General features: G+C 37.5%; 1 protein-coding gene across 1 annotated transcript in view; it reads right to left on the bottom strand.

Annotated features, from left to right (window-relative positions):
* CERT1 (ceramide transporter 1) overlaps positions 1–11225 on the bottom strand; it is a gene marked incomplete at its 5' end in the record, with an annotated part of 26222 nt that overhangs the window by 12946 nt on the left and 2051 nt on the right. The window contains 5 exons of the mRNA XM_029084373.1: positions 846–938; positions 6434–6591; positions 7137–7156; positions 7199–7213; positions 8792–8827. Of these exons, the coding sequence (XP_028940206.1) occupies positions 846–938; positions 6434–6591; positions 7137–7156; positions 7199–7213; positions 8792–8827 (322 nt within the window). The remainder of the gene's footprint in view (positions 1–845; positions 939–6433; positions 6592–7136; positions 7157–7198; positions 7214–8791; positions 8828–11225) is intronic.

Below are 11225 nucleotides of genomic sequence, written 5' to 3'. Positions count from 1 at the left end.
AGCAGATTTCAAAAAACTACTTTATAACAGGGATACCTGGGAGAAGCAGCTGGGTTCAGAACCAGTCAGACCAAGTCAAGCTTCCTATCCATCTTTTCTTTTTACAGTGTACACCTCAGTTACAACAGATAACTTAAGCTCTAGTGTCTTTTAAATATACCAACATATTAGTACTATTTCTCAGGCTATGATTTGTAAGTAAAAACGTGTTTGATTAATGTACATGAAAGGGTCAAGTTCTTAAAAATCACGCAAGCTGCATTACAGGTGCATTAGCTTACATTATTCTTCAGAAGGTGGTTTAAGCATCTCAGAATTTTACTAAATATCTCACTGATGAAGCTGGTGAAATATGCAATTTAACAGATGAAAGGAACCTAAAATAACTTAATTTGTCAACACAAAATTTCAAGTGGCAGTGACCATTTAAAAATCAATTCAAGTTAAACTTCAGATTCTAGGACTGCCCCTGTAGTCAGGGTTTCCACATTTGCTTTACGTATCTATACAGCTGAACCAACAAAAAGGGACAGTACAAAACTGTTGCATATCAGCAGTATCAAATGTACAAGAAAAATAACTTAAAAAATCATCAGAAGTATCTGTAAGCAAAATGCTTTAGACAAAAGCAGAAAATGGAAGCTTGACATGAAGACAGACTTCCATACTCAAAAAATTAAGTATTGAGATTCAGTTTCAGCTTCTAAGGTGGAAAAATAAAAGTGGCATGAACACATTTGCACAAGTCAAACACTTTGATTTACACACTCCTTTTTCCCATTGAGAAACAAACCAATAGTTAAAAGTCATAGCATGTTTAAAAATTTCAGCAGCAGAATTTGTACCTCGTAGTCTGGCCCTCCAAAGTGGGACTTTTTCTTCAGTTCTGTCACAGCATTTTTGTATGCTTCTTCAATTCTTCTCCTTTTCTCTATCTCCTGTAAGATTACATGATCATTTGGTGCAATGAGAATGAATTGACTGATAAGAATAAACATGTCAATAAATGGAATGACCAGTACAGTAGTTTGGTTTTTTGTTTGTTTGGTTGGGTTTTTTTTCCAAGTAACAATTGTGAAGCCACAGATCTTCTGAATTTATCTGCTTGTATGCATGCATTATATATGCCCATATACCCATATATATGATACAAAGCTTAGGGGGCTAGGTACCTTAACAATACCTTTTTTAAGTCATGTGGAAGAAACTAGATGAGCAAGCAAAGACTGGAATCTAGCTTAAGCATAGCTATTCATGGTTCATTGAGGGTCAGACTTTGCATCTGACTGACAGTTTATACAAACCTTCTTGACACAGATGCTTGGGCAGTGATAACAAAGGGTGAGAAGTAAGACTTGTTCAATGTGGTGAGATATTTAATGAGTCATAGCATGTAAGTTTGTTTCTATAATTAGCTGGCATAGGATCAACCTGAATCACTTTAAGTCCATGCAGAGACTTAACAACTCAGCATCATTCTCCCATTACAGGTGTGTGACTGTACTAGAGCCAATGATGATGTCTACGTCATTGTGTATTTTGAATAAAAAAGCAGTTAATCTAGAAGCAGATTAAGTCCAATATTACCTCTGCAAATTCTACATACTGCCAGACATTCTCAGTGAAAAAGCTATAAACACTTTGAAATTCTTGTAGAATTCAGCTTTAATACGCAAGATGTTTATTTGTCCCTTTCAGATCACTTCAGGTGTAAGAAAGTTAAGTCTTATGGATGGCAACTGGATGCCACACTACTTCTTGCAGATATAACTATTCAGCAACCCAATTTGAACTTTAAAGATTCAGTGGAAAAACCTTAAGCAATCCTGAAAGGCTGAGTTTACTAACTGGGAATCTGGTGGTAACATTCACTCTGGAACACATTTTCCAGTCTCTAAAGAAAAGTTTGAAAAATAAAGCAACAATTTTGATGTACAACAAAGTAGTATAATTTTCCACAGGAAAATCCTTAGGAAAATAGCAGCACTTAGAGGAAGACAGTATTCTCTTTATCTGTGAATGCAGGCTATTCCTCCTGAAACTATCAGAAACAGGCAATAACTGCTAACACTTAGGTTTCAAGCTTTTGAACTTCCATCTTTTTTGAAAGGAACTGGAGAGTCCTGAAGATGCACAAAACATGACTTGAGTATAAGTCATTGGAAAAAAGCACATAAGTCTTACCGGAACACTTGGAACAAAAAACTAAACAAAATACCAAACCCAAAATCTAATCCCTCCTCCCGCCTGCCCCAAATTCCCACACTTTCTGTATTTCAATCTGCAAATTGGTGATAATTCATTTGTGTCAAAAGACAACTCTCCAAATCTGCCAGCTTCTCTAGGCAACAATGTTAAATAAGACAGAAACCGGAAAATTGTTTGACTGCACAGTAGAAAAGTTACTGATGTATTAAAACTGTAAAATTTAGTACGACATTTAGTTACAATTGTCAAAGGTGAACAAAATAAGCTACCAAAACATGTGAATCTCAAGGTAAAATTTAATATTTGGAAGAAGTTTGCTTATTAATAACCATTAGTAAGATTACAGGAAACAAGAACAGGAAAATGTTGCTGTAGTCAAGACAACGAGAAGCATCATCACAAGGATTTTGTTGTAAATAAAACCGCACCAACTACTAGATATTAAATCCTTTCCTTGTTTATTCATTTTAAGAAAAGCCTATTTTAAAATACATTCAAGAGGTTCATACTGAAAAACAGATTGCACTGGAAAAATAAAAAGTCAAGCTCAAGAACTCAACAGCTAAGACTAAAAGTAAAAGGTTCAAAGCAAAGCTGTAACTACAGTTACCTTTAGATAACATTATATGCTTTTGTATTAATTTTGTCCTGGCCATCTGAGTAGTTTGGTAACAGAAAACTAAATACAGAATTCTAAAATTACAATCATTAAGTGCATTACTTTAGCAGTCTCCTTAAAAATTAAAAGAGGTTTTATAGTAGTTTCTTGTTTTCAAAAGTTTAGAAATAGTTTCCAACCTTCAGAATGTAACTTAAACCCCTTTCTTATATTTAAAAAAAGAAAGGGAGTTATAGAGAAAGATACACACTTCATAAGGCTGTACTCATGTCTAGTCAAATTGTAGTCACTTCTGGATTCAACAAATTCTACTGAACTTGAGCTTTTTTAATATGAGAAATTTTTAAGAACAGCTGTAATTTTGAAATATATTTGCTCCAAGTTCAACAGATATAAATCCATCTTGCATACGCTAAGCTAGTCCTCTACAAGATGGAGGCTGTTTAATTTTGTGAGGTAACAGGACTCTTCCTGATCACCTTTGTGTGTTGCTGTTAAGTAAAAAGCAGTTCTGAAGCTAGTGGAGTGAGGAGGCTGGAGAGGAAAGGAGAGCGAGCTGGACTGCAGTGGCACTTGTGCTACTTGTAAAACGCTCATTGATTTTAGCCATTGACAGAGATCTCATTCTTCCTGTGACCTGCACAGCACAGAGCCGCTGGCATGAGTCTCCTGACACAAAAAGGACAAACTTGATGCTGCCCCTTTCAGCTCTGCTAGGTGGTCTTTTACAGCCACTGGACAGACTTGTAAGAGCTCTAAAACCCTCCCAGCTGCCCAATTTAATGTAATTTTCCCCTCTAACGTCTCTTTGAGAAGGTATTCTGAACTTTATCATCTCACAATATTTACTTCCTTTTCAGAGCAGTTTACACATCTATCCAAGAAAAACAAAAGTACAAAGATCAACAAAGATCATTCTCCTCCCACATCTATTTATTAGGTGACAGAGCAATGTTTTTCACTCAGGCCTACAGTTACAGAAGATACTCTTTAAAAAAAAAGCCATGTTTAACCATTAAAACAACAAGATAAAATAAAAACAAAGGCAGGTCTACAAATAAAGTGGAATAGTGTTAGCAGAGGTCTGAATACAGTCAACTGCTGTCTTTAAGGGTGTAACTGTCAAGGCATTGGTCATGGGCCACTGCAGGGGTGGCCTCTGTGGAAGGAGACCAGGGGCTGCCCTGTGTCACATGTGGTTCTAGCCAGCTCTCAAACAGACCTGCTGCAGGACACAGCTGAGCCCATCCACCACGTGTGTAAATGCATCCACCTCTCTGTAAATGCATTTAAGAGCAAAAAATACTCCAGGGAGAGAGGAAGGGGGAAGAAAAGTGGGGAACAGAGGAGATGCTAAGGCCAGAAGGGGACAAGGAACAGCTCCAGGGCAGAGAACATATGCACACTGAAGCCTGTGGAGAACCCCATGCTGGAGCAGAGGGACATTTCCAGCCCAGCTGAGGAGGGGCAGTGATAGAGTGGGCTCTGGTGGGCATCTAGCACCCAGCCAGGGTCAACCCATTACACCCCAAGTCAAGAATGTTCTGCCATGACAAGAACCAGTAAGCAAATCTCCCTGTCTTTCTATTGACACATGAGCTTTCCCATCCAATTTTTTCCCCTAATCCTGCTGGGTGGGTGGTGAGTAGCCAAGTGTGCATTTGTCTGTTAGCCAAGGCTAGCCCACTACAATTCTCTATTATTTAATTCAATAAAAATCTCCTCTTCCAAAAGGACAGCAATTAGAAGAATACAAATTAAAAGTTATCATTTTATATTGGAGTACTTTACCATGAGTGTGCTGTAAACCCCAAAAAGTGTCATTGACAAATGTGACTAAAAAAAGTTATAAGTCTACCAACTTAAAGCAACTTAAAACCTCAAATTTTTTATAAGCTTTTCTTATTTTAATTTCTGGGAAAACAAGTCCAAATAACCTTGTGACCCCCTTTAAAATGTATTTACTCATGCTGTATGAGGTATCAGACACATGAGACTCAAAGTGAAACTTAGGTTTGAATGTGTTAACCACTTGTAGCTAAAAACAAGTGCTTTAAAGTTAGTCCACAGAAGAAGAAAAAAGTGACAAATAACTAATCTGATCAAATTAGAATTCTATATTAACATATTATGCTGTATTAATATAAACTAACCTAGAGACAAGAAAAATTCACTTCATCCCATGCTCTGAGCAAAGCCTGATCAACAACAGTGATCTGTGTTTGCTCAGCTCAGAGAAGAGAAGGCTTTTGTGGAAGGACCTAATATTAGCCTTCCAGTACCTCCAAGAAAGTCATAAAGAAATTGAGCCAGATTCTTCACAGCAGTCCAGAGTAGAATGATGAAAAACAATAGGGAGATACTAGAACAAGATAACTGGATATAAGGAAAAACTTTTTCGCTGTAGCAGTTGAGCAGCAGAATAGGCTGCCTAGAAAAGCTGTGCAGTCTCCAGCCTTGGAGTCTTAAAATCAGAACTGATAAAGCCCTGAGCAACCCGGTTTGAGCTCAAGCTGTCCTTCCTTTAAGCAAGGAGCTGGCAAGAGAGACCTCTTGAGGTCTCTAGTCCAACCTGAATTACCCTGTGATCCTAAAACCAAGCTTCAAGTGTTGGATCTACTGTAATTCCTCCAACTATTTAGATGAAACAGTAACAAACTGTGTTCACAGAAGTCACAATACAGTTAGACAGGGCCAGGCCTTTGATGTATGCACAAAGTAGACCCAAGAGTCAGGGGCAAGGATTCAAACATGGACGTATTTTGTCTGAATGCATTCATTCTTTGAATTGTGTACCACTAAAACATATGAAGTAAGATTTTAAGTGTGATATACACCACATGGAAATATGTTAAATTAAAAACAAGAGACAGTAACAGGTAGAGGACTGCACAGGACAGAAACCAGTGATGGTACGATTCTAGAAATCAAAGCCTGAAGTACAACCAAGTCATGCCTCCAGCACAACTCATGAGAGAAGACACTGCTCTTCTCCAGGTGCTACAGTGGTTGAGTAGGCTTTAGTATGAACTACCACTGACATTAAAATAACAGATATTCTAATACCACACATCTAAAAAAATTAAACAGTTAGTATAAAACATGACTTAACGTTTTATAACTCATCTCTTCAATCTCCTTAAGGAAAGCGAAATAATTGTATCTTAAAGAGATATTTAAAGTTGTAAAGTAGTTGTTCTCAGTACTGTCACCATCTCTTACCACAGTTAAAACATTTCAGAGATTTGCACATCATTTTGCAAGCATGGATAATGAGGTCCCTTAAAAGGCTGCAAGCAATACACTTATTGATATGGAATAATATCAGGTTCTCTATAGATATAAACAAATATAAGAATACTACCTGAACAAGGGCTGGGAAAAGAAAGACTATATTGAATCATGTTACTATATCACCAGTCAGGATGAGGTTTTAACTTTTTATAGGAATAATACTGAAAACACCTAAAATTAATAAATGCTGTACATAAAAATACAGGCAATACCTAGAATAAAAAAGTTAGCAAGGTCACCTGAAATTTCAATTTCAGGCTAAAGAAACTTTTTTTTTTTTTCCCAACAAAAGTACAAGGAAAACGATCATACCTTATCTAGTCTTTTTTGCCAGCTTTCTTCACGTTTTACCATGAGTTCAATACAATGAGAGAGTGTAGCAAGGATTCCCGCAGTAGTTGCCTTGAAAGTTATAGCTTCTCCTTTAAAGTCTATGCCATTAATTCCTTTGGGTGTCACATGCGGAAACACTAAAAACAAACATGAATCCTTCACTGATAGCTGCCTTCAACTCAAACAAGCATTTTACATGTATGCTTTATGTTACAACTGTTTGAAGAAAACAGACTGTCTAGAAAGTTAATTTAAAAATAAAAATCAAAAGTGCTGATAGTTTTCAGCTATCCACAGGATAAGGAAAGATACCCAAAAGGAAGAACATAGCTTCATCTTGCTATACTGTATTTCGAGTCTGCTTGTAATGCTGTATTACTCTGCACTCTGCAAATCATGTGGGTGGAGGGAGTGGTAATACTTTATAACAATAGCAGTTTGACAGCTTGAAGTGGGGCCTAATTAACACAGAGCAACCTTAAATGATACAGTGCTAAGAAAGGAATAATTCCAAAATACAATCAAACCCAAAACGTAACATTCAAGGTTGCTTTAAGCAGGTAATTATAGATTTTAAAACCTCAAAGTAAAAAGGTATGATACAAGATAAAAGTATCAAATGTGTTGAATTATCCAAGTACTGCGGGTTTTGCAGTTCCAACAACTACTTCATGCTGTCAACCAAGCCATCTGTTGCTTAGGCTATTTAAACAAATCACTTAAAATGTGTGACAAAAAAAGTACCTATTATGTGTCAAACTCGTATGCACATTGACATAATAACAAATCAAACACTACACATTAATGTCGGAAAATATCAGAAAGCAGAAGTAACACCCATGTTGAAGCTGACTGAGCCCAGCAAGGTAAAGTAACTCCTGCTATGCCATGGGGCAAGCTAACAACATCATCTAGCTGGATATTGCTTCTTCCCACTAGTCTGTCAGTTTGTCAACATGCCACTGTCATGGTTTAAAAAGCACAAATAAATGTTTGTGTAAGTTTATCCAGTCTGCAAGGGCAGAGCTTGCAAGCAGTTCAGTTCTTAGAGGGAAGAGAAATGCAATTGCTGTTCTCTAATGGTAGAGTACAGTATCTACACTTCAGGAACAGAAAGCAATCGTCACATGGTCTTAAACTCTGTAGAGGTTTTATATGCCCTCCTTTCACAAGGAATCAAACTATTTTTCAAACATATGATTACAGACTGCACATCACTTCAAATACCTCAATAAGCATACACACTATGGTAGAATACAGCTTATTTTTTGTTTCATGTTAATCAAGAACACTCCCTGAAAGGTAAAGATTATGGGGGCTGGAGAAAAAAAGGAAAGTAAGAGAAAGAAAAATCTGTTTCAGAAACAATTTTGAGCCCAGCAGCTTCCCCACCCCCCAACAGCTGCAGAGGGAACAAGGAGGAGGCTGAGGCTGAAAATGGTGTAAGCTGGCAAGGAGGTGATGCAGTGGATTCACTGAAGTTACACAACAGCAGCTTCACTCATAACACTTCATGACTGAAAAACACAGCTTACACTAATAATTTGTCCTGTTGGTGTAGACTGTGGCCATGTGCGGGCTTACCAGTCCAGTTACAATGCTTATAAATGTAATTTTTCTCTCTTAATTACGCAACATGCTCAACATGATGCAGAAACCACCAATGGCTGCAATACTGTGAAATAATTTCAGAAATCTCTATGTCAGATTGTAAGGTAGATGCAGCAATGCTGCTTCATCTCCTGGAAAAAAGCCAGCTTTTGTTCCTAGATATCTTTAGGTCTCAGCAACAGCTTATTAATACTTCCATACAGTTCCAGTCATGATATATCATAGAATGGCATGGTTCCAAAGGGACCTTAAAGATCATCTAGTTCCACCCCCCCTGCCATCAACAGGGACACCTTCCACTAGACCAGGCTGCTCAGAGCCTCATCCAACCTGGCCTTGAACACTTCCAGGGAGGGGGCATCCACAGCTTCCTTAGGCAACCAGTTCCAGTGTCTGACCACCCTCACAGTGAAGAACTTGTTCCCATTATCTAATCCAAACCTCCCCTCTTTCAGCTTGAACCCATTACTCCTTGTTTTGTCATTAACTGCCCTTATGAAAAGTCCCTCCCCAGCTTTCCTGTAGGCCCCCTTCAGGTACTGGAAGGCCGCTATAAGATCTCCCTGGAGCCTTCTCTTCTCCAGGCTGAACAGCCCCAACTCTCTCAGCCTGTCCTCATGGGAGAGGTGCTCCAGCCCTTGGATCATCCTGGTGGCCCTCTCTGGAGTCACTCCAAGTAGGTCCATGTCCTTCTTGTGTTGGGGGCTCCAGAACTGGACACAGTACTCCAGGTGGGGTCTCACCAGAGCAGTACAGAAATCACTACAGTAATGTTAACTTTCTCCTACCCCCCAGGAAAGGCACAGAAGGGAACAAATTTCAAAAGACAATGTGATTATGGTCCCTTAAGTCAGTCTTAAAGGTAATGATTTGAGCATTAGATTGGTGCACTTGTGGTTGGAACAGTAGGCTCAAACATGTCTTATCATTGTAGGCTAAATAAGAGGTTGAACCCATGCTTCTCACTTCTTGGAGCACCAACTGCAGAACAGCCCCAGGACAAACAGGCAACCACTTCTCAGTTGCAGTTAAAAATACTGCTCCAGTCCTGGAAGGACTGGATAGAGACTTCAAAAAGGGAACTTGAAAATTTGAGAAACAAAAAAAATCTTAACAGCTGCTCTGAGAGTAAGCTTTAGAAAGCAGTGAAATTGAAGATAAATCTTTCATTATCCATTTGTCTGAGTAGTTTTCTGCCCAATACATAGGCCTGGCTGCCTCACTCTGAGACACCTCCTTCCCCAACTGCATCACTTACAATTCCACTTTGGGCAGAGAGTCTAATTTTTCATTTCTAATCAAGCTTTGAAGCATTCGGCTACTAAATATTTAATGGATTTAGCTCTTAGAAATCAAACCGAGGCACAGAAAAAACTAAGAGGGAGATAAAGCTTTTCATAGAAAGTAAATTAATGGAATCAGGAATCATAACAACTGGAATTAGAAATTCTTCAAAAAGCAAGGGATTGCACAAACTATTTTCTGTAATGAGCTATAGTAAGTTTATACACAGACACCCCATAGCACATGGCCATTTCTTAGCATGTAAGTTCCCAAAGACTTTATACAGAACTTTTTACAAGAGGAATACGGATATCACTTCAAATTCCTGTTAAACAGGTGATGAAAAAAATGGAGTCACTTACTTTGCATTTCAATGTTCTAAGATGACCAGGTGTACTAAAAATACAGACTTTCCTAATGACATCCCTCACATCTTATGTGCATAATAGCAGCTACACTAGAATAATGTAGATATGAAATGTTCTAAAGGAAAATTAAGCTGAAACTCCTACATGATCCTACAAAAATTAAGTTTGACAAAGACATCTCTTTCAAAATGAATCATGCAGTAAAATTAAATTCTCACTTAATATTTTTTAAAGAAGGCTTTTTCATTTTCTGAAATTTGTTCTGAATTAACAGTCCTCAAAAAAATATACACTTTTATATACACAATAGGGTTAGTGAAACTGTCCACTTGCTTACATGTCAGTGTGCAAGCTTGTTTGTCTTTGGTGATAAAAGGCAAAAAAGATTTTTTCAAAACTTCAGAATTATATGCTACTTAACCTCTGTAATCAGCATTATGATTAATCCTCAGCAGAGGAAGCACTTTATGTAATTGAAAAAAATCTACTCACACACTGAATTCGGGAAGTATGCTGAAAGCTCCTTCCATTTCCTTTCTTTCCTCATTAACAGTTTTGGCTATGGTCTAGAAAGAACACTTAAATACAGTAAGGAAGGATCTAACACATGGGGACAATAGCCAATTAAGAAAACAGATGAGGCCTATTTTGCTCATATTTTCCAGGTTATTGATGAAAGTTGTTTACATTTTTAAAAACACTTTTTGTGAGTACTTCTTTGGGACATTCCATCAGATTTGGAACTAGAAGCAATGCAACTTCTAAGAAATACCCTGGGACTAACTGAATTGTTAACATCTAGAGAGTGTAAACACCAAAATATTTCAGTCAGGAAATAGGAAGAATGCAAGTAGATTTTAAAAGCATACACAACTTCTGCCATGCCAGAAGGATCAGATTTCTGGAACACTGAGACCTGCACGAGTTCTTCATATTTACTGCATGGATGCAGAGAATACAGTAATTAGATCATTTAAGATAAGAATAAAAATCAGAATTCTGTTCACCATAGCAGTGGAAAATACAGTAAAAAGTGTAAAATCATGATGAGTGAGATGCCGTATAAGTGCTGACTTAACCATTATGTAGCCAAAGAACTTGGAAAAACCATACTGGAAAAGTACTGTGCTCCACCACACTCCTATTCAAGTAACACTTCCAAGAAAAACTGCAATTACCTGTTACAAATCACAGTTCCCAATATCTGAATGATGAAGCTGTTTCAACAGAATTTTGTAGTGAAAATTACTTTGGACACAATATGAAATTCTAGCTTGCCAAGCTTGCATTAATATTTGTGTGAATTAAGAATAACTCTGAGAATCACAGAAAGTAGCTAGTCAATGATAACATGAACAAGAACTTCCTATCACATACATTTAAATAATTATTCTTGCAATTTTTAGAAAAGAGCATAAATACCCATCTGGTATCAGTCTTATCATCATAACATTCATATGAATTTTCAGTGAAAAAGCTGGGACAGACTTACATTTTTCCTTACTGCT

The sequence above is a fragment of the Antrostomus carolinensis genome, unplaced genomic scaffold (genome assembly GCF_000700745.2).
Source record: "Antrostomus carolinensis isolate BGI_N321 unplaced genomic scaffold, ASM70074v2 scaffold20603, whole genome shotgun sequence".
NCBI classification, from domain to species: Eukaryota; Metazoa; Chordata; class Aves; order Caprimulgiformes; family Caprimulgidae; genus Antrostomus; species Antrostomus carolinensis.
The sequence above is the reverse complement of the archived record's forward strand: the minus strand, read 5'-3'. Positions and strand labels throughout refer to the sequence as shown.